Here is a 27,860-nt window from a genome sequence, read left to right on the forward strand (position 1 = left end):
GAGTGACCTCACACGTGTGTTAGGCGGACAGGAGACAGGATAGGGAGAGCAGCCAAAATGCTTTAAGACATCACAGATGAAAAGCTTTCACACTGACAGCTGTGACGCATGGGCCCACAGAGCTCAGCAGAGGCAAAGCCCCAGATGTAGAAGAACAGGCTCTTGGCAAGCAAATGACTAAAAGCCGCCACAGAGAAAACCCCAGCAGCCAGATGACCCCTGGTTGTGCAGAGAGAGAGAGAAGGAGAGAGAGAGAGGGAGGGAGGCAGAAAGCACCTCAAACCAACTCCAGCCTGGCTCTCTCCTTCCTGGGCTCCCTCCCACCTTCCCTTCCAGGGCGTGCTCCAGTGCACTAGGGTTTTTCATCTTGTTTTTTGGTTTTTTTTTTTTTTTTTTGGAGGTTTTGTTTGGTTGGTTGCTTGGTTTGGTTTGGCTTGGTTTGGTTTGGTTTGGTTTGGTTTGGCTTTGGTTTTTCGAGACAGGGTTTCTCTGTATAACAGCCCTGGCTGTCCTGGGCTCACTTTGTAGACCAGGCTGGCCTTGAACTCACAACAATCCGCCTGCCTCTGCCTCCCAAGTGCTGGGATTAAAGGCGTGTGCTACCATGCCCGGCTCCATCTTGTATTTTAAGACTTTCTTCATCCTCAAGCTTAAACTGCGCCCTTTGAGGATACCTGAGTCCAACACAGTCTTTACCCAACAACTGACGTGCAGGTCAGCTTTCTGTGTAGACCCATCATTTGAACAGGCAACGTTCTGGGCTCCTGCCCACATCTTCTATCTATTTACCATCCGTCCATCCGTCTGTCTGTCTGTCTGTCTCCTAGCTATCTATTCACTTTTTCTTATTTTTGAATATTTGTTTCTATTTTATGAGTATGGGTGTGGTTTTTTGTTTTGTTTTGTTTTGTTTTGTTTTCAGACAGGGTCTCACCATGTAGCTTTGGCTGGCCTGGAATTCACTAGGTAGATCTGGATGGCCTCAAGTGAGTGGAAATCTGCCTGCCTCTGCCCCCTAAGTGCACTGAGCTTGCCTTGCGAATGAGTGTCTTGCCTGTATGTATGTACGTGCACCGTGTACATACCAGAAGCTCACATAGGTGAGAAAAAGGCATTAGGCTTGGAGTTAGGGGTGGCTGTGACCTGCCATTGTGGTGCTGGGCGCAACTGGACCCAGGGTCTCTGCCAGAGCAGTGAGTGCTCCTAACCGCTGATAAATTGTACTTACTCATCAGAGGTTATTTATTAGTTTATTATTTATGACCCCATGGCTCTTTTCTTATTTATGTTTGCAGTGCTGGGGGTGGAGCCGGGGCCATGCACACGTTGGGCAGGTGCTTACGGCTGAGCTGAACCACTGCTGACGGGAGTGTAGCTTCCTCAGTACCTCATCTCCCCAGCCTCACAGCAGTCCCCTGTCAGTTTTGTTAAGGAGATCCACTGAACTGTGAGCGACGTGGTTTGTGCCCCCAGGAGGCTCTCTCTCTGAGGGCAGCCGCCGTCCCTAGCCTCACCAGCATGGGTCTGTACATGCTTGAGACATGGTCTCACTATGTTGCTCTGTCTGTCCTAGATCCTGTGACTCTCCTGCCTCTGCTTCCTGAGTGCTGGGATGGCCAAGCTGCACCTCCATGTCTGAGTGCAGTCTTGCTCCTTTCTGCCCTCTGATTGTTAGGAATCCTTTGGCCTTTATAGTTTATGCACCACGCTGAGGCTGAGGATACAGCTCAGGGGTGAGGCGCAGTCTGTTCAAGCTTGAGGATCTGAGTCTGGGTACTGGGTGCCACCTAAGAAGCCGGGCACAGTGGGGTCTAGATGGGAGAGACAAGGACATCCTGAGGGCTTGCTGGCCGGCTAGTCTTGCCAAATCTGTCAGCTCCAGCTGCTGTGAGTGATCTCCTCAAGCAATAAGGCAGGGACTAAGAGACTGCTGAGCAGTTAAGAGAACCTGCCTGTGTCAAGCAGTGGTCGCTCACGCCTGCAATCCCAGCACTCAGGGAGGAGGAAGCAGGCAGAGCTCGGTGAGTTTGAGGCCAGCCTGGTCTACAGAGTGAGTCCAGGACAGCCAAGGAGGCACAGAGAAACCCTGTCTCGGAAAAACAAACCAGAAAGAAAAAATGGAAAAAAAAAAAAGCACTGGCAATTCTTCACCCACATGACAACTCACAACCATCTGTGAATCCAGTATTAGGGAACCTGGTGTCCTCTTGTACTCTATGAGGGCACAAGGCATGCATGTGGCACACACACACACACACACACACACACGCCACACACACAGGCACGCACACACACACACAGAGGCACATACACAGAGGCATACACATACACACACAGGCACACACACACACACAGGCACACACACATGCATGCAGACATATCATCCATGCATATGAAGGAGCAGGGGATGCAGGGGAGAAGAAGAAAAAAAATAAAAAGCAAGTAAGGTAGAGAGAGATGGGGAAAACAACTGGTCTCTACCTCTAACTTCTCTACAAGTGAACACATGTGGGTACACACACACTCACGCAGAGGCGCACACACACACACACACACACACACACACACACACATACTCACGCAGAGGTAATCCCTAGTCTAGATGTAGTGGTACATGCCTATAAATCCTAGCATTGGGAACATGGTGGAGGCAAAGCCAGTAGTTTGAGAACCAGCCTGGGATACAAAAAGACTCTCTCAAAAATAAAAAATGATGAGACTCCATCCAAGCTTGGTGCCACAGAACTTTAATCCCAGCACTTGGGAGGCAGAAGCAGGAATCCCTGCAAGTCCCAAGCAGCCCGATCCACATAGCTGGTTCCAGGCAGCCGGGGTCACAGGAGTCTCCAGTTTCTCCTTGAAGGAGGGCCACGTGCAGGATGCGGTGCCGAGGGTGGACTTGCTGACCGGCTCCCTTCCCCACAGTGGCGGCCCTGCAGACCAAGATGGAGAGCCGAGGGTCCCAGGCCCGAGGGTGGACTTGCTGACCGGCTCCCTTCCCCACAGTGGCGGCCCTGCAGACCGAGTTGGACAGCCTGGCTCTGCACCTCTTCTACATGCAGAACATAGACCAGGACCTGCGTGATGACATCCAAGTGATGAAGCAGGTGGTGAACAAGACAGAGAATGAGAAGATCCGTGCGGAGATGGAGAAGAAGAAGCAGGTATTCCTGTAAGCAGGTATTCCTGTAAGCCAGTACATAGCTCGTCGCTACAGAAGCTTTGCCGGCTGCAGGGAGGTGCTTGGCCTCACCACGCTGGTGGAGAATCAGCCTCCACTGTGGACAGCTCCTTACCATCCCTGTCTTTTTCCTCAGGACCTGTTCGTGGATCAGCTCACTGAAAGGGCACACCAGCTGGAAGAAAGCATCTGCCTGTTTGAGGCTCAGTGCTTGTCCCAGGCTGAGGACACTCGGGTTCTCAGGAAAGCAGTGAGTGAGGTAAGAGCACCCCCTCCGAAGCCAGCTCTGGAGCAGAAGCCACGCTCCCCTTCACCTACACCTGGCCTGGCAGGTTCAACCGGACAGCACCAGTCTGTAAGTCACTGCCACCAGCGGTGCCTGCAGCTAGTCACTAAGGGGCTTGCACATCTGCGTGTCTCCCGCATCTGAGAACAGCTGGCTGTTGCCACTGAGCCCAGGAGAGACATCTGGTTGGTGGTCAGTGGGTGGGTAGCAGGGCCTGCAAGGAAGTCAGATGTGCTATCCTCTCCTGTACTCATGACACCACGTAGTTCCGGTGTGGCCTCTTCCTTAGGGGACTGAAGTCTCGGTGACAGTTGTCAGCAGCATAGGCAGCATTGTTCCCAGGTAGAAGGGACAATGGAGAAGCTGCTGCAGGCCACCCCAGAGTCACAGTTACCAAGGAATATCCTGGGGCCTGCAACCAGGAGCAGAGGCAGCACCCCACCTGAGTGTCAGCCACCCACATTTCACAGTGTGTGGGCGGCACAGGCGGGAAGGCAGGCTGTAAAAGGGGGCAGAAGAGGTGACTCACTGGGACAGTCCTCCCGCCTGCTCCAGCCTGTGAGCCCAGCTCATCAAACCTGTGTGTTCCAATCCAAAGGTCCAAGCAAACCTGTCGTCTTTAATCTTGAGTTTATATGGGAATCTCCAAGGGAGAGGAGGGGAGGGAAAGAAGGGCAGGGAAGGGAAGGGAACGGAAGGGGAGGGGAGAGAAGGGAAGGGACGGGAGGGAAGGGAAGGGCAGGGCGGGGGAGGGAAGGAAGGGAAGAGGAGCAGAGGGAAAAGGGAGCGGAAGGCAAGGAAAGGAGGGAAAAGAAGGGAAGGGAAGGGAAAAGTCCAGCTATCGGGTTTGACCAGAACCAAAGGCTTCCTAGAGATGAAAGGGTCCCTGCCAAGCCAGGATAGAGCGCACACATACCACAAGGCTACAGGCACTGTGCTGCAAGGTGCTCCTAGACTTAAGAACAGCCGGGCAAGCCGCGGCACTCCAGAGATCCCCAGGCAGCCCCATCAGCACCAAACCTAGCTGCGGATGGAGCGGTGCTCTGTGGCTCTGGGGCCCTCCGTTAACCACTTGGAGAAAAGTTTAAATCTTTCCCCTCACCAACTACTAAAGTAAATACCACGTGGGCTCAGAGGCCTAAGAAGGAGGCACACTGGGCCCATGGCTCCGTGGTTAAGAATGCTGGCTGACCTTCCAGAAGACCCCGGCTCATTGCCGGAGCCCACACGGTGGCCCATGACCATCTCTAACTCTAGTCCCAGGGGATCCAGTGCCCTTTTCTGGCCTCTCTGGGCACTAGGCACACAGGCAACGCACAGACAGGCAGAACACCCAAAATTCAGAATAACACTAAGAGTGGTGGTGGGAGGGGCACTGAGGGAGAGTTGCCAGAAGAAACAGGAGAAATGCATCCCTAGCCCTGGGCCTCGGAGGCCTTTGTGTACACTGCACCAGGTGGGGCTGGGTGTGCAGCTCCGTTGGCAGAGCGTTCGCCCAGCATGCACTGCATACCGTAATTCCAACCTTTGGAAGACAGACACAGGGCTGTCTGGAGTTGAAGCTCACTCTCTGCCACACGGAACCCAGGCGCACAAGACGCTGCCTCAGAGAAAAGGTGCAGGATCTGTAGAGATGGGAGGGTCAGGAGGTGGCAGGCCACACAAAGCACAGTCACCGGCAGAGGGAAAAGAGGACAGGACCCCTCCTCGCCCCACCCCACACCCCACCCCCACCCCGCTGTACAGCCGCTGACAAACCGGGATAGCGCAGTGGTACAGCCTTGGAAGCCGTCCTTGGCTCATGGTCTAGTACAAGGGCGGGTCACGTCTGGAGCTGGCCTGGCCTGCTTGCTGGCAAAGTCTGAGGTGAGAATAGGGAGAGAGTATGACCAAGCCAAGCAGAGTTCTATAGGGAAAATCCCCGTTAGTTCACAAATCACCCAGAGGACAGGTCTTAATGGCCTCTTAGAGCCCGCCTGGCTCCTCCCCAAGGGGACTTCCTCCAAGGAGAATTGGAAGGGATAAGTTGGTCCAGAGCACAGCAGGCTTGTGACAAGGGTCCTCGGCCAGGGAGAAATGCCTGTGGGTGTTGCTCTAGGATAGCAGGTGACCTCCCCCCACCCACCCACGTCGCCACCTTCTCTTGGTGGCCCTGCTTAATCCATTAGGGTCTTATGACCCGTCCAACCCAGACTCTCATACTTCCCTTTATGGATTTTGCTTTTTCTTTGAGACAGGGTCTTATGTGCCTCAGTTGGCCTCAAACTTGCCCTGTAGCTGACGACGACTTTGGACTCACCCATCAGGGCTCCTCCCTTCCTTGGCTCGCTGACTGGCACCTTTGCCCCTGTCCTCAGCAGAGTCCCGAGGTCTGTCCAGTTCTTGTCAGCAGACAGACATTGGCAGGCCCGCAGCCACGCACCTGGTGGCTGTTCAGGTGAACCAGTGAGGAGCTGGGAAGTGGTTAAAGGCAGGTCACTGCCAAGGACGACCCAAAGGGATGCCCGACCCCCCTGGTGACTGTCAGGGCGTCAATCCAGACCCCTTAGCCGGTCCACTGTTGGATCTTCATTTCAAAGTAGTGAGTACGAGGTGTGCACACAGCAGGTGTGTGTGTGTGTGTGTGTGTGTGTGTGTGTGTGTGTGTGTGTGTGTGTTTAAAATGCCAGACTGTGGCCAGGAGAGATCGTCGAGGCAATGAAATGCTATGCCGCACAAGCCTGAGGATTTGAATTCGATCCCCCGCACTCATATAAAAGTCTGGCTACGTAGCGGCACGCGTGCAATCTCACTGCTGGGGAGGCTTGCTGGTCAGACTGCTTAGACTAATCAGAGAGTTCCAGGCTGCCTTAAAAACAGGTGGACGGCTCCTGACACCTTAGGATGCCCCCTGGCCTCCACAGGATCCTCCCTCTGGACCTCCTTCCCCACCTGAAGGCTAGCTCTACATCCTGGTCCCCACCAGAGGGAGGCGCACTCTTGCAAGCCAGATGCCTGGCCTGGGCAAGAGTCCATCGGGGGCAGAGGTGTGGGCCCTGTGGAGCCCCCCTGCCTGAATGACCCCAGCCCCATCCGTGACAGTCACTAGGTCCTACCTTGGCATCAGTGAGGAGTGGGCGTCCTCTTCTACCTGACAGAGTCCCTCTCCTCAGCTCCCAGCACTGAGCCCCAGAAACTGCCCACAGGCCCCTTGGCGGGCCCAGGCCTCTTCAAGCTGTGTTCCGTACCCTGCTGCCCCTCTGCTGATTTGTTAAAGGGCCAGGAATGCTGGCGGACACCTTTCATTTCAGCAGAGAAGGCATCTCTGATTTAGAGGCCAGCCTTGTCTACACAGTGAATTCCAGGCTGGCCAGGCTTACACAGAGAAATCCTGTCTCCAAACAAACAAACAAAAGAAGAAGAAAGTAAACGTCGAGGTGAACTTGGGAGGAGAGGCAGGCTGCAGACGGTGGCTCCCGTCGTTTCCCACTGTGTCTGTGTCTCACCCGCCATTCAGGCCATCACAGAGATCGACACCATTGCCGTGGAGAAGAAGCGTATCTTGCAGCAGTGGACAACCAGCCTAGTGGGCATGAAACACCGGAATGAGGCGTACAGGACCGTGCTGGATGCACTCAGGTACCGCCCCCCAGGACGGGCTGCCAGGGAGACCGTGGTCCAAAGATGCTGTGGCGGGAGAGTGACCAGCGGGACCACTCCTCCAGTGTCACCAGGACTGGGAGAAGCCGAGCCCTCAGGTCAGGTTTCCAGGCAGCTTATCAGAAAGAGTCACTTATCTGTGGGAGACAAAGGTGTCTCTTTGATCAGCAGTTTCGCATCCAAGCAGGGAACCGGCAGCCCCTTCCCCGGTTGTTCTGGGTTGTTCTGCCCTAGGGCTGTGGTCCAGCCAAAGTCCTGTTGAAGTTCCCACGAAGGGGGATCACAGCCAGCATCACACACATGAGGGGCTCCTGGCTCCTGTGTAGCCCCCACAGAGGCTTGATCCATGCTGGAGAGTCACTGCTGCTGCCTTACTAGGTGCTGAGTGCTGGAAGATGGCTCAAAAGTTAAGAGAGCGTGTTATTCTTCCAGAATATCTAAGTTCAGTTCCCAGTGCCCACACCAGGCAGCTCAATACCACCTTAGAACTCCAGGAGACTGAACACCGTGCAAGGCTGATGATGACCTGAGCCCTGTGCGAGGCCTCAGCTTTCCCCGGGTGAAGGTGCTACCTCAGTGGCAGTCTCATTTTTTTTTAGCTCTCTTGCACATCTGGAACCCCGTGTGTTCTGTGTAAATAGCCCCCCTTTGCCTTGTCCCCCAGTCATCCCCACCTAGGGTGGCTATACCCTTCTTGTCTCTTTTGAAAGTGAATGTTTTGAGGAAACAACAGCACCTTGATTAGAAGCACCGGAAAGCTGCCTCCTCCTTCCAACCTTTAGCCTGAGTGTCCTCCTGAGCACAGCCTCAGGTGTCCATGTACCGCCCCCCCCCCCACCAGGGCATGGATGCACATGTCTGCCTCTCCTGCCTTACAGCACAGTATGCTATCCTGTGCCTTCCGTCACTACCCTTGAATCACCTGAGCAGCCCCCAAACCACTCAGTGTTTGCTGTGAGGCTCCAGGATGCCTCCCGTCCAGGCGCTGGGGCAGGGGGTGGCCACACTTCATGACTTTGGGCTGCTGTGTAGACAGAGTCTGGGCTTGTTCTGACTCTGCTAGGGGCTGTGCAACTTTTCCGTCTTAGTATCAAGGAAGGAGCTTCTGGCTTCCAAAGTACACACCTTCGTAGGCGGTGCAAGGACTGTGATGGTCACACACCTCCAGTGGCTCCTCGAAGCCCCTGGCATGTTGTCACCTGTTAAGATCAAACTAGTTAGACTATGGGGAAAGTAAATATCTCATATTTTGTGTTTTTGCTTGCTTGTTTTTGAGACAGCCGCCCCCCTGCCCCCATTGCCCTTGCTGCCCTGGAACTCGCTCTGTAGTCCAGGCTGGGATTGTTCAAACTCAGAGATCCACCTGCCTCTGCCTGTCGAGTGCTGGGATTAAAGGTGTGCATCACCACACCCTGCCAATACTCCATGTTTTAAAATACGCACTCAAGGAATGACGAGTGACAATTTCAGCAACATATGTGCACACTTGTACATGTAACTAATTAAATGAGCCTCTGCCTCCAGCTATAACCAACATGCCGAAGCCCCAAAGCTGGGGGCGGGGGTCATCTTTTGACAGGATCCCTTGGGCCTAGGAATCCAAGGCCAACCTGTGCATCATAGTGAGAGTCTGTTTCCATAAGTGACAGAAACAAACAAACAAACAAAAACACTATGAGCCTGCCTGGCAGGACACCAAAATGTCATGAGGACTGCTCTCTACAGCTGCGCCCAGAAGATTTTAAAGGAATTCTGGCCAGGCGTGGTGGTGAGTTCAAGGTCAGCGTGTTACACACATAGTGAGTTCTAGCCCAGCCGGGACCACATAGCAGGGCTCTCAAAATTTTTGTCTTAAATAAGAAGGGAAAGTCACTGCCGGTCGAATTCTCAGGATGAAGGGGGAAAGTTTTACACACAAATAAATCCAACTTCTGTGTCCAGGATATGATCGTTAAGAGGGTTGCTTGTTTAGTGGCTGTGCACGTGGGGTCCAGTGCTTCCTGCACGCTAGACAAGTACTCTACCACTGAGTTCCATCAGAAACCCTCTTTTGTCTGTCTGTCTTTGCTGAGGCAGCCCTCACTCTGTAGACCCGGCTGACCTTAAAAGTGCACCCAACCTGCTTCTGCCTCCTGGGTTGTGTGTGCGTGCCACTACACAAGGCCACTTTTGAGACAAGGAGTAACTGGGGTGACAGGTCTGTACCACCAAGCCAGGCTCAGTATCTGTGTTTTTTAAACTTAAGGTTAATTGTGAGCTCCCCCCCACCCCCGTGGCTGTGTGCCATGGGGGACAAAGAAGTTACACTGGGGGGACCCCAGCCACGGCGTGAGCTGTCTAGAGCAGGGAGCATCACCGTGCCAGGCAGGTGACTTTCCCGGGAGTACCCGGCCCTTGGATTCCTCCCCGTCTCTCTCTTTTTTTTTTTTAAGACTTATTTATTTATTATGTATAAAGTGTTCGGCATGCCTGTCAGAAGAAGGCACCAGATCTCATTATAGATGGTTATAAGCCATATGTGGTTGCTGGGAATTGAACTTAGGACCTTTGGAAGCGCAGCCAGCGCTCTTAACCTCTGAGCCATCTCTCCAGCTCCTCCTCCCCATCTCTTTATCCATATCTCATCCATGTCCTTTCACAACAGCCAAGACTTGTAAACTTTGATTCTCAACAGGTTCCAACAACAGTCCTGTTAATACATTAGGAAATAACTGTCTGGAGCCAGAGAGATGCCTTGGTTAGTAGGTGCTATACAAGCACAAATGACCCAGGTTCAGTCCCCCAGAGCCCATATAAGAAAGCCAGGCACCAGGGTTTCTGAGACAGGGTCTCTCTGTGTGGCCCTGGCTATCCTGGAGCTCGTTATGTAGACCAGGCTGGCCTCAGGCTCAGAAATCCACTGCTTCTTGAGGGCTGGGATTAAAGATGTGTGCCGGGGCTGGAGAGATGGCTCAGAGGCGAAGAGCACTGATTGCTCTTCCAGGGGTCATGAGTTCAATTCCCAGCAACCACATGGTGGCTCACAACCATCTATAATGTGATCTGATGCCCTCTTCTGGTGCGCAGGGGTATATGCAGGCAGAGCACTTGTTATATGTACTAATAAGAAATAAATAAATCTTGGGGCTGGAGAGATGGCTCAGAGGTTAAGAGCACCAACTGCTCTTCCAAAGGTCCTGAGTTCAATTCCCAGCAACCACATGGTGGCTCACAATCATCTATAATGTAACCTGATGCCCTCTTCTCACCTGCAGATGTACATGTAGACCACTGTATAAATAATAAACACATTTAAAAAAATAATAAATCTTTAAAAAAAGATGTGTGCTACCACACCTATTTATCATAGGTGTTTTGCCTACATGTATGTATGTATTTATGTATGTATGTGCAGCACACATACATGCACTATGCACAAAGGCCAGAAGACATCGGATCCCCTGGCACCGGAGTTATGGATGGTTGTGAGCCACCATGTGGGTGCTGAGAATGGAGCCTGAGTCCTCTGGAAGGGGCAGCCAGTGCTCTTGACCTCGAGCCGCCTCGCCAGCTGAGGGTGCCACTTATCTTCCAGGACTGGGGAGATGGGGCTCCCTGGCCAACCAGCCTAGCCATGTCACTGAACTCCAAATTCAGTGAGAGACCCTGTCTCAAACATTAAGGTGGGGCCAATAAGATGGCTTAGAGGGGTAAAAGACGCGTGCTACCAAGTCTGATGGTTCAAGTTCAGTCCCCAAGCCCCACATGGCTGAAGAGAGCAATGACTCCCCAGAGGCTGTCTTCTGATCTGTATACATGCTGTGGCGTGCACGCCCGACCCTGTACCAAAACTCAAGGTTTTTAGTTTTTCATACAAAATGCAAGCCAGCTGTAGTGGCAAGTACTGATTGGAAATGCTGAAGAGCCAGAGGCAGGAGGATCACAAGGTTGAAACTAGCCCAGGCCACACATTTAGACCACAGATATGCCTCAGTAGAAAAAGATACAAGTTGTCCTCTGACCTCCACACATGTGTCGTGACACGCTTTGACACGCATGCACTAGCGCGTGCGTGCACACACACAGACACCGATAATACGTTTTTTGTTGTTGTTGTTTTTGTTTTGTTTGGTTGGGTTTTTTTGTTGGTTTTTCGAGATAGGGTTTCTCTGTGTAGCCTGGGCTGTCCTGGACCCGCTTTGTAGACCAGGCTGGCCTTGAACTCACAGCGATTCGCCTGCCTCTGCCTCCCGAGTACTTGGATTAAAGGCATGTGCCACCACGCCCGGCTCGTAATACGTTTTTGTTGTTGTTGTTGTTTTAAATAGGCGGAAAGTGACTCAGGAAGACATACTGCTCTATTGGGTTTTGTCAATTTGACATAAACTACAGCGGCCTCCCGCATCCTCAGCTGGAGCATTACTTCTATCAGACGGCCTTGCGCATGTCTGTTTCTTGATTAGTGACTGATGCGGGCAGGCTGAGTCCACTGTGGACCTCCCCCGCCGGCCCAGCGTTGTGTGAGGAAGCTGGCTGAGTGAGCAGTATCCATTACGGCCTCTGCTCCACTGTCTGCCTCCAGGTCCCACCTTGGCTCCCTTCACACTTTAACGGTGTCAGCCAAACAAGCCCTTCCTCCTCCCCAAGTTGCTTCCGGTCAGGGTTTTATCACAGCAACAAAATAGCAAACTAGAAGACACACACACACACACACACACACACACACACACACACACACACACACACAAATAGCAGTTAAGGGTTGGCACCCAATTTGTTTTTCTCCGCGTGTGGGATCCCCTCGGTCGGATTCTTCTGAGTGGAGGACAGCCGTGTGCCCGCTTCTCCCGTGTCGGCTCGCCCAAGACGCCCTTCGCTCTTCCGGCTTTTTAGGGAGTGCGAGCATCAGGCCAAGTCCGTAGACGGCGAGATCGAAGCCTACAAGCGGTCCATCATGAAGGAGGAAGAGAAGAATGAGAACCTGGCCCGCTTTCTGAATCGCTCAGAGACAGAAGCCACCCTGGTGCAGAAAATGACCACGCAGTGCTTAGGCAAGCAGGAGGGCCTGCAGAGCGAGTTTAACACCTACCAGCTCGCCCTGCAGGACACCGAGGAGATGCTGAACAAGGGCTATCTGGTGAGGCATGGACCCCCATCCCCAGGCCGCTGCCCTCGGCCAGCCCCTGGGAGGAGATCCACGGGCACGCCCTACGCATGCGCACATCCTACACGTTGGCTCTTCCTTCCCAGGAGCATGCGGCCCTCTTGAGCGAACTCCAGGTCGCCCGGCAGGCTGTCCAACAAGAGCAGGAGCTACGGCAAAAGATGGACGCCGCCATCCTGGACAAGCTGCAGGAACAAGGGACCTCCAGCAAGATGACCAAGTACTTCCAGCAGCTCCTTCGGAAGCTGCAGAAGGAAAACACCAACCTGGTAGGTTGACCCCAGCAGGCAGGGCAGGGCCTGAGGCGTGTGAGCAAAGGAGTCTGGGATGGCCCCTCATTACCGTGTTTCTAGCCATCAAAGCAACACTTTCATTTTTTGTTTGTTTTGTGGGTTTGTTTTGTTTTGTTTTGTTTTTGAGACAGGGTTTCTCTGTGTAGCCCTGGCTGTCCTGGACTCACTTTTTAGACCAGGCTGGCCCAGAACTCACAGTGATCCACCTGCCTCTGCCTCCGTAGCGCTGGGATTATAGACTTTGAGACTGGGTTTCTCTGTGTAGCCCTGCCTGTGCTGGAATTTGGTGTGTAGACTAGGTTGGCCTTGGACACAGAGATCTGCCTGTCTCTGCCTCCCAAGTACCAGAACTAAAGATGTGGCTCAACACCCAAGCTTATCGTTTATTTTAATTAATTGAGGTTCTGTGGTTAGTGCTAGAGGTTAAGCCTAGGGTCCAGCACATGCCAGACAACAGCTGTACCACTCAGAGACCCTCACTCGTCTCTTTCCTGCTACTGCTCATGAGACAGGGGCTCATGTTCCTCCAGCTAGCCTCAAACTCACTACTATCTATGTGTGTGTGTGTGTGTGTGAGTGAGTGTGTGTGCGCGCATGTGTGTGCGCGTGTGCGTGTGTAAGAGTATATATACGTATATATATGTACATGTATATATGAATGAGACCTTGACTGTCTGACCATTCTGCCCCACCTCGTAAGTGCTGGAATTATAGGCCTGGGCCACCACGGCCAGTTGATTGGCCCTGGAAATGGAATTCAGGAATGGGGATGGAGTGGGGTGTGAGGAAGGAGGGAGAGAGCACAGGAGGACTGTTCCTACCATCCAGGAAACCCTTCCAACACACACACATATGCACACGTGCGCGCACACACACCACACACACACACACACACACACACACGCGCGCGCGCGCGCGCACACACGCACACACACGCACACACACACACACCACACACACACACACACACACACGCGCGCGCGCACACACGCACACACACACACGCACACACACACACACACACCACACACACACCACACACACACACCACACACACATGCACACACCACACACACTCACACACACACACACCACACACACACACACACATGCACACACACACACTAACATTGCATTCTTGTTGAATATCTGGCTTCAGGTCCATTCAATTACATTTTCATTAGTTCCTGTTGAACCATGACGCTGAGCAAAATGTGCACAGGCATTAAGTATGGGACTCACCGAATGTCTTTTTGGTGTTTTTTTTTTTTTTTCGTTTTACTTGACAACACCCAAGGCATCTGCCCTTGCCACAACCCATTCTTCAACAACGTGAACCCTCATTTTTCCATGACCCTCACCATGAGAGCGTCCCACTATGACTGCCAAGCCTCTTGTCAGACGCTCAAGCTGTGTGCTGATCAACTCTGCACAGACAGCGTCTGCAAGCCTCTGTGCTCTGAGGCTCTGAGGACAAGCTGCTAAGGCACCAGTCCTGGGCAGAAGCTGCCACCCAAGAGGCTGCCCTTGATCTCCAAGGTCTGGGGCACCCTGCAGCTGAAAGTTCACTCAAGGGCCTTGCTCTCTTTCCAGCTAGCTGCATTGTGAGACTTTTAAATTTTTGGTTTTGAGCCTAACCTGTAACGGCCATCTCTCTGGCTCCAGGGAGACTCTTTGGAAAATCAAATCATTACTGGTCTGAGACTGGTCTTACTCTGTAGCCAACTGGCCTGTGACTCACTGTGTAGCACACACGTCCATCAGACTCCAGGCCCTCTGCATGCATCTGCTCCCAAGCGCAGGGATTACGGTGTGCACCACCATGCCCAGCACACAGTAGGGTGGAGATAGAATCTCTGTCTGGGGTGACCCTGAGGAGGACACTGCGCCCCCTCCCCCACAGCACTGCAGCCTGTGTCAGGCTGAGGACATGTTCCTTCAGAAGGGCTGCTCTGTCCTACCAACTCCACCACCTCCACCACCTCCACCACCTCCATCACCTCCACCACCACCTCCACCTCCATCACCTCCACCACCTCCATCACCTCCACCACCAACTCCACCTCCATCACCTTCACCACCTCCATCACCTCCACCACCTCCATCACCTCCACCACCTCCACCACCTCCACCACCAACTCCACCTCCATCACCTCCACCACCTCCATCACCTCCATCACCTCCACCACCTCCATCACCTTCACCACCTCCACCACCAACTCCACCTCCATCACCTCCACCACCTCCATCACCTCCACCACCTCCATCACCTCCACCACCTCCATCACCTTCACCACCTCCACCACCAACTCCACCTCCATCACCTCCACCACCTCCATCACCTCCATCACCTCCATCACCTCCATCACCTCCACCACCTCCACCACCTCCATCACCTCCACCACCTCCATCACCTTCACCACCTCCATCACCACCTCCACCTCCATCACCTCCACCACCTCCACCACCTCCACCACCTCCTCCACCTCCACCACCACATAGTCGTGGGAAGAGTCAGGACCTATCTAATGTGCATCACTCCTGTCAACTGCCCCACAACAGATGCACTCCCTGCGTTCTTGGCTGTGTGATCCCAGCCCAAGCTCTCTGGTTCTGTCCTGGAAATTGGGAGACAGGGGACATAGGGGTGTATCTCCAGATAAGACCCGACTCTAGATCATTGAGAACGGGGCCTCAACACTGCATCTGGCTAGGGCCCTGGGCTGTCAGCTGTCTCTCTTGTCGCCTCTAAGGTAGCAGAGGATTGGACCTGCCCAGGGGCTAGCCAGCCACCACTCCTGTCATGGGGGCTACTTGTCAACAGTGGACACGCTGTTGTCACTGGCCTCCTGACAGGACACGCTTGTCCAGCATCCCCCACATTCCAACTCGACACACACCCAGGCAAGAACGGAGCTCACCTCTACCCTGACTGTACAAGGGAAGGGCATGCAGCTGGCAGCAGCTAATGCAGAGGCCAGCTGGATCTCCTTGGAACGCCCTTTCCCTGGGAGCAGGGCAGGCAGCAAGAGAAGGTGGCCCTAGGTGCTTCTGAGACACTAGGGAGTGTGGTGGGTGTGAGGTAGCCTGCCTGGCCCCATTGTTGCACAGGCCAAACCTGTCCCCTAAGGGCTTCTGTCACCAGGTCTCCACTCTGTCCTGTCCTGGAGTAGCCATATACTGTCACCACCTCCTCCCACCAGGGGGCAGTAAGAGCCTTAGGCTGCCTATCACCATGGTTTCCAACACAAGTAGAGCCCTTGAGAGGGGGCACCTGATACTCAGAAGCCCTGTGCACTGGTGACAGGTGGGGCAGAATCGGCCTGTGTGGAAAGAGGATCAGAGGATGGCAGTCATGTTCATTTGGAGCTGGGACAGAGGGAAGGGTGTCAACACAGAATCTCATTATAAACTCAGGGGCAGAGCTGAGCTCCTGGGGCCCCAAGGAGGCCTGGCTGCTTCCCGCAGGTCGCAGGGGGTGGTGGCAGAAGGCCTCGTACTCTGCATGAGCACAGTGTAAATCTCAACACCTGGGAGGCAGTGGGTTCGAGGCCGGCCTGGTCTACACAATGAGACATTATCTGGAAAAAAACATTTTTTTTTAAATTACGTAAGAAAATGAGACAAGATCCTGTCAGACTACATAGATCAGTGCACTGTGGACCCCCATGTGCTCACCTGAGGGACACACGGTGACAGGGTAGGGCTCTAGGTAGCTCTGGTGGCTAGCTTGCGACAGAATCTCCCATGATGCATCACTCCCCCATCTGCATTTGTGCCCAGCACTAACAGCCTGCTCTCTCCTCTCTTCCACCCTCCCCTCCTCTCCCCCCTTCTCCTCTCCCCTCCCTCCCTTCAAGGTCTTACTGTATAACCCTGGCTGTCCTGGAATTCAATATGTAGACCAGAGTGGTCTCAAACTCACGGTGATCCGCCTGCCTCTGCCTCCCAAGTGCTGGGATTAAAGACATGAGCCAGTCAGGAGGCAGAAGCAGGCAGATCTCAGAGTTGGAGGCCAGCCTGGTCTACAGAGCAAGTTCCAGGACATCAAAGCTACACAGAGAAACCCTGTCTCAAAACAAGCAAACAAGCCTGGTGTGGTGGCGCACGCCTTTAATCCCAGCACTTGGGAGGCAGAGGCAGGCAGATCTCTCTGAGTTCGAGGCCAGCCTGGCCGAGAAAGCAAGTCCAGGACAGCCAAGGCTACACAGAGAGACCCTGTCTCAAAAAACCGAAAAGACAAAGCAAAACAAACAAAACCCAGCATACTAGCCCCAATCCCCTTTCTTGAGAAAGAGAGAGACAGAGAGTGTCTTTTGTAGCCCACACTGAGCCTCTGCTGCTCGTGTGCTGGGGTCACCCCGCTTTCTTAAGTAAGAGCCATCTCCACAGGGCGAGCGAGCAGGCCACTTGGAGGTCCTGGGGATCCAGGGCCAGCCAGCTTCCTCCTGACTGCACGCAGGGATCTCTCTAGGGCACGTGCAGACTGTCCAGCAGTCTAGCCTGTTCACACGGCAGGGGGGAAAAAAACCCGCTCACACCGATTGCCCTCCGTGCCCTCAGGTGACACACCTTTCGAAGATTGACGGCGACATTGCTCAGGCCACCCTGGACATCACCAACACCAACTGCAAGGTAGACATGCATAAGAAGACGCTGGCGGAGCTGGACAAAGAGGTGAGGAGGGTGAACGACCTCATCACCAACAGCGAGAGCGAGATCGCCAGGCGCACCATCCTCATCGAGAGGAAGCAGAGCCTCATCAACTTCTTCAACAAGCAGCTGGAGCAGATGGTGTCCGTGCTGGGGGTGAGGCTCCGCCCTGGGCTCCGAGCCACGTGCCTGCGGGCCCCTCCCCTGCCCCGCCCCGCCCCATCCCACTAGTGAAGTGGTCACTGCGCATGCTCAGGTGGTCCGGCAGCCTCAGCTTGAGTGCTTTGGATCATTTTGATTTTAATGGCTCATGAGGCACACAGCCACACAGATTGACCTGCCGTCTGCTGCACTAGGTTAAGTGGTCTAATGAGTCTGAGGGCTCCGCGTCTTACCTATCTCCCAGGCACCCGGAACCTGAGGACCCACTATGGGCTTCAAGTCCCAAAATAGACCAAGCTGTCAGGGAGGGCCTGTGCCGGAGAAGCCCTAAACCTTGACGGTCTCGGGTCAGAGGACGGTATACAAAGTCTCTTTGCAGGCCAAAGGCAGTGCCCTCCAGGACCTAGGACCTCAGGGCCTGTGAAAAGATGAGGTACCTGGGGACTCCTGAGGACGCTCTGAGCCCTTGGAGTGGATGCTTTAAACCCAGGCTTCTCCATAGCCCACCTCAAAAGATGGCCTGAGGTGACTAGCTCAGTCGGCAAAGTCCTTGCTCCGTGATCATAAGGACCTGGGTTCACCCCAGTACACACAGTAAGAGCCAGGCATGGCAGCTGGGGCCTGAAACCCCAGTGCTGGGAAGGCAGACTGGAGGATTGCTGTGGCCTGTGGGCCGGCCAGTCTGACCAGTCAGTGAGGTCCAGGGTCTCACCGAGAGCCAATCTGAACAAAATAACACTCCATGTGTATACAGCCCACATAAGTAATAATAATAAACACAGCAAGCCTATGGATCCCGAGGCTCACGCTGCACTGTGGTTAAATCCCGTCCAGGGGGAAGAAGCTGGACCCCTGGAGCTGGAGATCAAAAGGCTGATGAAGCAGTCAGAGGAGCTTAACTCTGGAGTGGCTGAGGCACAGATGACCTGGCTGCGACTGCAGCAGGAGCTGGTCCAGGTCACGCACGAGCGGGAGGAGCAGCTTGTGTCCCTGGGCCAACTCAATAAGGAGCTACACATCATGGAGCAAAAGAAGCTTCGCATAGAGAGTGAGCCTGGGGCGCCCTGGGGAAGGGGCAATGCAGGGCTAAGCTCCTCCAGCCATGAGATTGCCAGACCAGGTGCCGCACACCTGTAATCCCAGCTCAGACCAGGTGCCACACACCTGTAATCCCAGACCAGACCAGGTGCCACACACCTGTAATCCCAGTCCAGACCAGGTCCCACACACCTGAAGCCTATCCCAGACCAGACCAGGTGCCACACACCTGTAATCCCAGACCAGACCAGGTGCCGCACACCTGTAATCCCAGACCAGACCAGGTGCCGCACACCTGTAATCCCAGACCAGACCAGGTGCCGCACACCTGAAGCCTATCCCAGACCAGACCAGGTGCCACACACCTGTAATCCCAGACCAGACCAGGTGCCGCACACCTGTAATCCCAGACCAGACCAGGTGCCGCACACCTGAAGCCTATCCCAGACCAGACCAGGTGCCACACACCTGTAATCCCAGACCAGACCAGGTGCCGCACACCTGAAGCCTATCCCAGACCAGACCAGGTGCCACACACCTGTAATCCCAGACCAGACCAGGTGCCACACACCTGTAATCCCAGACCAGACCAGGTGCCCCACACCTGTAATCCCAGACCAGACCAGGTGCTGCACACCTGAAGCCTATCCCAGACCAGACCAGGTGCCACACACCTGTAATCCCAGACCAGACCAGGTGCCACACACCTGTAATCCCAGTCCAGACCAGGTGCCGCACACCTGAAGCCTATCCCAGACCAGACTAGGTGCCACACACCTGAAGCCTATCCCAGACCAGACCAGGTCCCACACACCTGAAGCCTATCCCAGACCAGACCAGGTGCCACACACCTGTAATCTCAGACCAGACCAGGTGCCACACACCTGTAATCCCAGCTCAGACCAGGTGCCACACACCTGTAATCCCAGTCCAGACCAGGTCCCACACACCTGAAGCCTATCCCAGACCAGACCAGGTCCCACACACCTGAAGCCTATCCCAGACCAGACCAGGTGCCACACACCTGTAATCCCAGTCCAGACCAGGTCCCACACACCTGAAGCCTATCCCAGACCAGACCAGGTGCCACACACCTGTAATCTCAGACCAGACCAGGTGCCACACACCTGTAATCCCAGACCAGGTGCCACACACCTGTAATCCCAGCTCAGACCAGGTGCCACACACCTGTAATCTCAGACCAGACCAGGTGCCACACACCTGAAGCCTATCCCAGACCAGACCAGGTGCCACACACCTGTAATCTCAGACCAGACCAGGTGCCACACACCTGTAATCCGAGCTCAGACCAGGTGCCACACACCTGTAATCCCAGACCAGGTGCCACACACCTGTAATCCGAGCTCAGACCAGGTGCCACACACCTGTAATCCCAGACCAGGTGCCACACACCTGTAATCCCAGCTCAGACCAGGTGCCACACACCTGTAATCTCAGACCAGACCAGGTGCCACACACCTATAATACCAGCAGTCAGTGGGCTGAGGCTGTAAATTTGAGGTTAGCCTGAACTACATAGTAAGACCCTGTATCAAAGCAAGAGCAAAGCAAACCACAAAAATGCTAAAGTCATCTAGTTGTTCATGCCCTGGTCACCTGTGCTCTTGAGCTCTGGGGAGGATGAGAACAAAACACTCATTCAAGGGAACTCTGTGGTCTAAGGAACTCAGACAAATGCAACTAATCTCCTCAACCCCTGCCACTAACTGAGTTCAAGCATTTTGTTCCCACCCCTAATGGACCTCAGAAGCACAGGTGAAAACCCTTAGCCTCCAGAGCAGTGGGTCCCACAGAGTTGTCCCCGTGCTCAGCAGCCTCACCCACTCCATCTGAGACCCAAGGCCCTCTGTGGTGTCTTTCCTGGGTCACCACCAACACACAGCACCCTCCTGGGACATCCTGGGTCCCATGAGGTCCGGTTAGGCCCTCTCGCAAATGCTGTGTGGAGGTCTGGAGCTACCGTGCCTGCCCACTTCCCAGAGATGCCACGGGGTTGCTTCTCAGCCTTTGGCTCCATGGGGCCACCTACCGGGGAGGGTCAAGTACAGAAAGGTTGCCTGGCAACAGCAGGGAAGAGCAGTGTGGAAGTCCAGAGCTGGCAGAATGCAAAGCCCCTGACATGGATGAGGCCAGCTGTGACAAAGATAGCCACCACACCCAGAGACCCGGCCCTGAGCCAGCCAAGGACACTGGTGTGGGAAAGGCCAAGGACCCAGCAGACCTCAGGACTGGGTCCTGGGTCCTGCACCCAGCTGTCCCCCCCCCCATCAGAAAGTCAAGAACAGCCTTTGTTTTTCTCCTTCCCACCCTGCACTAAGGCCAAGTGGTGAAGGCAAAGGGCCTGCTCTCCCCAGATACCTACAGCATCTGAGCTTCACCCACCCCTGCTCCTGGCCCCCACCCACCCCTGCTCTCTACCTGTGCCTCTGCAGCATAGAGTCCTTGCAATTCCCTCCAGGGACCAGGCTTTGGAAAAGAAGAGTCCAGAAAGAGACTCAGCCTCCTTTCCATGGAGGGGCACAAGACTGAGTCAGTCAGGGCAGGAAGTGGGAGCCGCAGAAGGGCCCAGCACCCCCTTCCATCACCCCTCCACTTGCCCTTCCTCCTCTGCAGACAAGATCGAGCAGGAGAAGCGGGAACAGAAGGAGATCACCCACCACATGAAAGACTTGGACAACGACCTGACCAAGCTCAACATGCTGATGGACAGGAACCGGTGCAACTTGGAGCAGCTGCAGCAGAGCAGCCTGGTGGTGGAGACGGAGTTTGTGCGCACGCTGAAGGTTGGCACTGCCCACTCACACCCTCTGTCACCCTCCCTCCTGCAGGGTTTGATGGAGGGAGGGCCAGCACTCTCCAGGCACACAGATTCCGTAGCGTGGCTTGCAGAGGGATCAGGATGTTGTCGGTCTGAGGCCTCGCCAGTCCTGAGGGGACTCCAGGGGCCACAGCCTTGAGCCTTCCTCACAGCTCTCCTTGGTCCCCACAGGATGCAGAAAGAGAGACCATCCAAATGCAGGAAAAGCTGGCACAGCTCCGTGAGGAAAAGACCACCCTCCTCAATAGCCTAGTGGAGGCAGAGTGAGTAGGGGGGTCCAGCTGTGAGCTGGTGCTAAAGGTTACCAGGCCTGCCGAGGGCCTGTGGGGATGGCCATCAAACATTGGCATCTTGGGCAGGAGAGATGGCTCCGAGGTTAAGAGCACTGGCTGCTCTTCCAAAGGTCCTGAGTTCAATTCTCAGCAACCACATGGTGGCTCACAACCATCTATAATGAGATCTGGTGCCCTCTTCTGGTATGCAGGTGTACATGCAGGCAAGAACACTGTATACATAATCAATAAATAAATCTTAAAAAAAAAAAAGCATTGGCACCACTGGGGTGTGTCTGAAGGTCACCTCTGTAGACCCCAGGAGAACCACAGAAAGCCACCATATGGATCTGTTAAAAAAAAAAAAAAACATTCGGTGGCAACCACCTGCCAGGCCAGTTACCTCTGGGTAGCAAATGGTTTTCTTTTTTCTTTTTTTTCTCCCCCCCCCCCCCGCCCTTTTTGGTTTTTTGAGACAGGGTCTCTCTGTGTAACAGCCCTGGGTGTCCTGAAACTTGGTTTATAGACCAGGCTGGCCTGGAACTCACAGAGATCCAAATGGGCTGGGATTAAAGGCAAGGACCACCACGCCTAGGGAGAGTGGTTTTATGAAAAAAGCAGTAATACATAAACCCAACGCTAAGCTTTTCACACTGTGACAACGTATTAAGAGTAGAAAAAAAACCAAAACAAACCAGGGAGATAGCTCAGTGGAAGAGGGAGCCGTGCAAGCAACGAGGACCTGCGTTCATGTTCCCAGCACGCATGTAAGAAGCTGGGCAAGGCCAGCGGTGCCCATAGCCCAAGCAGGACGGAGCTTGGTCTGGCTCTAGGTCCAGCGAGAACCCTTCTTTCCTGCATCAATACATGCACACACAGCGGCTTTATGCCATGTGTTCTGAGTCACATTTTGACAACTTTGACCAATCACATGTACCTTAAGTTATATAGCCCTGTTGCGCCCCACCCACACCCCCCAACTAGAGCTACAATTAGTAGTTGACCACCGAGTGGACGCTGGGAACAGAATCCAAACCACCCCACCCGTGCAAGAGGTACTGTTCTTAACTGCTGAGCGCCATCTCTCCAGCCCCAGTCTGTCATCTCTCCCCCCCCCCCCCCCCCCGTTCAACTCTTCCCTTCTCCTCCTCTCTCTTCTCTCTCTTTTCCTCCCCTCCCTGGCAGCCCATGTGCACAGGGTCTGTCTGAACCAAGAGCTGCGGGTGGTTTTGTAAGGAACCTGAGTATAGATTTTTTTTTTTTGGTTCCGTGTGCTACATCCCTGGGTAGGGGAGGGGGCTGTGCCACCCTGACTCAAACTGTTCTGGCTCTGACACTGCCTCTCCTGCCTCTCAAGGCACCAGATCATGCTCTGGGAGAAAAAAATCCAACTGGCAAAGGAGATGCGCACCTCGGTGGATTCCGAGACCGGGCAGACAGAGATCCGTGCCATGAAAGCCGAGATCCACAGGATGAAGGTGAGTGTCTCAGAGTTGTGGGCACAGGTTGTCGGGAACCACTGAGCAACCCTCCCTGTGGCAACAGCTCCTGGGGAGGGCCTGCTGCTGCACAGTGACTGCATTCTACCAAAGGTGGCTGAAGCTCTGTGCTGTCACCTCTCGCACCAGGCTCTGCCTGACTTCGTTTACACTGTGCAGAATAACCCCAGGACAGTCAGGAGCTTTGGTATATGCAAGTCACCTCAGAAAATGTTGTTTTCTCTTGACAGCAAGCTACCAAGGCCCTCTGATCTTTTCAAATACTGATTGTAAAGCCCTGTTTCCTAGCCCACTAATCCCAACATGAGACCAGAAGAGCCTCCTGTGGGCTAGTGTGGTGGCCACATCTTTAATACCAACAGTTAGAGCAAGATCCAGGCTAGCCAGGGTGACGTAGTGAAACCCTGTCCCAAAAAACAACTCATAACAATAAAAGGTTCAGAGAGTAGCTCATGTCATTGCTCATGTCATGTCATTAGTGTAGTAAGACTTCACTAACTGTAAGAAAAAAATACATCACAGTGACCATCAATTTAAGATTTGAGACCTTAAGAACAAAAAAAAAAAGTCATTAATGGCTGGAGAGATGGCCCAGTGGTGAAGAGCACTGGCTGCTCGTCCAGAGGACCCGGGTTTGATTCCCAGCACCCACACGGCGGCTCACAACTGTCTGTAACTCCAGTTCCGAAGATCAGGTGTCCTCTTCTGGCCTTGACGGGCACCAGGCATGCACACGGTGCACAGAGACGCCCATATACAGACAGTAAGTATTTAAGTAGAACAGTTACATCAACTGATCAGTGACATTGCTAATCAGAGCGACATCACTTTTCCAACATAATTCATCGAGTAAAAGCCTCTGGCTGTTGGCTGCTCTTCAGCCCTCAAATGTGAGCTGAGCCAGGATGTAGCTATTAAAGTGCTTGTTTAAGTGTTCAGGGCCCCGGATTTGATTCATGGTCTGTCAGCTCGGCAGCACTACAGTCACCTGGACAACAGTGTCTGGGCACAGCTGCAAGGTGTCCCCTAGAGTAGCTGAGCCCGGGGCACACCTGTGAGGTTCTCTAGGTTAGACCCACTGAGGCTGCTAGAGTCTCCTGAACTGTGGGCCCCACTGTTCCGTGGACTGCAGTCCTGGACTCGGTCGAGGACAAAGGGAGCCAAGCACTGGCATTCACTGCTGACTGTGGATACAAAGTGACCAGCTGGCCACGCCCTGTTCCCTTCCCTGCCTTAATGGACTGTACCCCTTAGAATTGCAAGCCAGAGTAATTGCCTCTCTCACTTAAATTCTTTTCATCAGGGTACTCTGTCACAGCAAGGAAATAAGTAACTAACACACCTACCATCCACCCTTTCACAACCTCTCCAACACTGGGATTATAAGCGTGCACAGCCACACCTGGCACTTTAGTATGAGTTCTGAGGGTCTTCACACTTCTGAGGCAAAAGCTTGACTGACTGAGCTACCTCCTGAGCACCCTGACCTCCCCCCCCCCCTCCATTTTAAAGAAAGCATCTTGATTCATTTTAAACTTTCATGAGTAAAGTATGCTTACCTCAACCAGCTACAAGCCTCCTGGGACTCTGGACAGTTCTTGCACCCTGTGCTGCATGCTCACAGCCTCCAGCCTCAGTCCCCAGTGTCAGTGTCTTGTCACATGGAAAGAGTTAAGCTAGTTATGACACTGCTGACCACACCTCAGTCTCCAGACAGAGTCTGCCTGCCCTCTCCCCGCACCTGGCACAGAACCTGGCATGTCTTTCCTCCCCTCTTGCCTCTGGCCATCCCTTCGTACTCTTTACAAGAACATCCGTGCCTTCTCCATAAGTGTGTACTGTCCCCCAGACTCCTTGTGGCCCTCTCTGCATGGCTGACACCTCACTGCCCGGTGTCTGACAAGCCAGGGAGAGAGAGAGTGAGTCGGCCACCCTCAGTTAACTGCATCCCCAGGTGAAGCACGGGCAGCTGCTAAAACAGCAGGAGAAGATGATCCGCGACATGGAGCTGGCCGTGGCCCGCAGGGAGACCATCGTCATGCAGGCCGAGGGGCAGAGGAAGCTGGACAGGAAGGCTGTCACCAGGACGGACTTCCACCACCAGCAAAACGAGCTTCGAAAGAAAATCAGGGACACTCACAAGGTAAGGCCTGCTCTTCGTCGGCTTCCATGACCCAGTCATGGCCGGGAGACGAATTCCCGCCCAGGCAGCATGTATGTCTGTGGGGGAGGGGGCGCCGCATACAGGCATGTTAAGGCTCAGAGCCCCCCCTCACTGCACAGGGTCAGTGGGCACATCCATTCCTCCCCACTGACTGGCCTGACGCATCTGCTCCCACCTTGTCACACCAGCAGGACACAGGGAGTGGCCACCTGCCTGCTCTGGCTTTTCCACTCAACTGTGAGGGGCATGGCGTGGGGGGGAGGGCAGCCGACATTGGGTCACAGTCCCGAGAGCCCTTCCATTCCCATCTTCCCTTCTCCCCATTCCTGTGGGTTGAGGTCGCCTGGCTCTCCTCCGTCACAGATGGGACAGATGGGACAGAGGAGAGACAGGGGAGGGAAGACCAAGCCCTGGCTCTGAGCAAACCATTTCCTCTCACCCTGGTGGCACACACCGCTGTATCTCCTGGGCCCTGGGCCCTGTCTGGGAAGGGAGACGTGTGTCCTGTGTGGCAATTTCCGCCCAGTGAAGAGGTGGCACCTGTCAGTGTCTGTGCTTCCAAGCACACTGGCCGCAGCTGTTCTCGGCCTGTCACTGGGGGTTTGTCTTGGGTCCAGCAGACTGTCCACACCGGGTGCCACCCAGCACTGCAGGAGGCCACGTCCTGCTAGCAGAAACAGTCCGTAGGGATCCCAGAGGGAACCTTGAAGAAAAACCTCAAGTACTCAAGAGAGGCGGGAAGGCAAGCTGATGGGAGTGTGGCAGCTTGCTCCCTAAAAGAGGACCAGAGGCATCACCACTCAAGGCCCACAACCCAGCAACCGCCAGGCCAGAACTCTGGGATGGAAGTTCCCAGCTGTCCACAGCCTGCACTAAGGGGCTCTGTTTGGCCTTGGGCGATTTGGGACCTTTTAACTCCCGCTGGGAGAAACAGGAGCAGTACTCACCTCCCGTGGGCCAGATGGCCAGGTGTAACAGCAACTAACTAACTATACACGGTGTGCTGGCATGAAGGACATCTGGGAATGTGCTCGGCACACCATTCTCCACGTGATGGGGGCATATTGCCTCACCTCTGTGCCTCAATTTACTCATCTGTGATGTCCACCTTACAGAGCCATCCAGAGAACTAAACAGAGTGCTGGGGCAGCCTCCGTAGGAGCAGGGTGTATGAGACACACCTGTGAGCCCAGCACTCGAGACAGACACAGGAGAATTGCCTCAAGTTCAAGGCCAGCTCAGGCTATATATAAAACCCTGTCTCAAGCCGGGCATGGTGGCGCGTGCCTTTAATCCCAGCACTCGGGAGGCAGAGGCAGATGAACCTCTCTGAGTTCAAGACAGGCTGGACAGGCAAGGCTACACAGAAACCCTGTCTGGAAAAAAAGGGGGGGCTGGAGTGGGGTGGGGAGACATCCACTACTTCCAGTTAGCTTTCTCAGCTTCATGATTGTGGTATGAGGGTGTGAGGCGCCCTGCCTCTGCTCTGACGTCACAGGCTCCTATTCCTCTGGAATTGTAAGCCCAAATAAACCTGTCCTTCTCTAAGTGGCCTTGATCATAGTATGTTAACACAGCAATAGAAACGTGGCTGCTACAGGAATTCCCCCCAGAACATGTACTCTGAGGCGCGTGGCTGGTCCTTAGCCGACGCCTCAGTCTGCTAGGTGTGTTGGATCCAAGAGTCGATCCGCTCCTGTGTCTCTCCTAGGCCACAGAGGAATGCACCAAGACCATCTCAGATCTGGAAGGATCTCAAAAACTCCTCAGCAACACCCTCCAGGAGAAGCAGCAGTCGCTGTCAGACATGCAGGAGGACACAGATGCTCTCCAAGGGGAGATCAACCAGCTCACAGCCCTCAAACGGCAGGTGAGCACCTCGGGGGAGGTCCCTGGGCCTGAAGCATCCACGCGGGGCGGGCCACCCCACGAGCAGCCCCCCCTGTGCTTCTAGATGAAGATCTCAGGAAGGCGACTGGCCGCACCTTAGGCTGGCAACAGCACCACCTGCGTCCCTTGTGATTCGGTCACAACGCACATTTAGATCCCTACCCGTTACTGGCTGGCCACCATTCTGGATGCCAAGGCAACCAAACAAAGCTCCCAGCCGTACTGAAGACTCCATTCTTGGGACACCAAGATGGAGGATGTCAGGGCCTCTGAGTAGACGCAAGGGGCTGAGTTTTTGAGAGGAGCAATCCAGGAATGCAGTGCGGGAAAGACACTTTAGCGGAGGCTTCAAGGAGGTGGCCAAGGAGGGAGCCATTTAGGTACGTGGGGCAGCCTGGCCAAGAGGAGACTGCCCAGACTGTACCGAGCCTCGTGAGGAGCAAGGTGGTGCTGACCTTGGAGACAGGGAAGAGCTCTAGGATGACCTAGGATCAGGAGGCTGCCCCAGGTCCTGGGGCAGCTAGGAATAGAGCATCAAGCATAGACTTCGGGGACATAGCAAATGTGAATCCTGGTATCAGTCTGCGTCTGCAGGTAATTCAGAAGCAGCCCCAGGGTGCTTTCCAGCTGGGCCGGCTGTGGTGCGCGTCTAAGAAAACCGCAAGGTTTCACGGACGCACAGCAGTCAAACGCCTCCTCGTGATGGATGAGTTGGCCCTCCTTCCCCGAGTCCCACGCCTTGACTGTCCTCTCCTCTCCTCTCTGGTGTCCCCTCCTGTCTGGGTTGAGGACAGGAGTCCT

At 54.3% G+C, this 27,860-nt stretch overlaps 1 protein-coding gene across 1 annotated transcript in view; it reads left to right on the forward strand.

The window, feature by feature from the left end:
• The window catches only part of CCDC40 (coiled-coil domain 40 molecular ruler complex subunit), a 48,510-nt gene that overhangs the window by 19,683 nt on the left and 967 nt on the right, over window positions 1–27,860 (forward strand). Inside the window, exons 8-19 of the mRNA XM_084748166.1 lie at window positions 3,007–3,164; window positions 3,318–3,440; window positions 6,964–7,085; window positions 11,979–12,222; window positions 12,336–12,518; window positions 17,106–17,351; window positions 18,192–18,405; window positions 21,030–21,199; window positions 21,406–21,497; window positions 22,864–22,984; window positions 24,960–25,148; window positions 26,881–27,039. Of these exons, the coding sequence (XP_084604292.1) occupies window positions 3,007–3,164; window positions 3,318–3,440; window positions 6,964–7,085; window positions 11,979–12,222; window positions 12,336–12,518; window positions 17,106–17,351; window positions 18,192–18,405; window positions 21,030–21,199; window positions 21,406–21,497; window positions 22,864–22,984; window positions 24,960–25,148; window positions 26,881–27,039 (2,021 nt within the window). The remainder of the gene's footprint in view (window positions 1–3,006; window positions 3,165–3,317; window positions 3,441–6,963; window positions 7,086–11,978; window positions 12,223–12,335; window positions 12,519–17,105; window positions 17,352–18,191; window positions 18,406–21,029; window positions 21,200–21,405; window positions 21,498–22,863; window positions 22,985–24,959; window positions 25,149–26,880; window positions 27,040–27,860) is intronic.

This window comes from Acomys minous (assembly GCF_964271855.1).
Source record: "Acomys minous genome assembly, chromosome: 12".
Lineage (NCBI taxonomy): Eukaryota > Metazoa > Chordata > Mammalia > Rodentia > Muridae > Acomys > Acomys minous.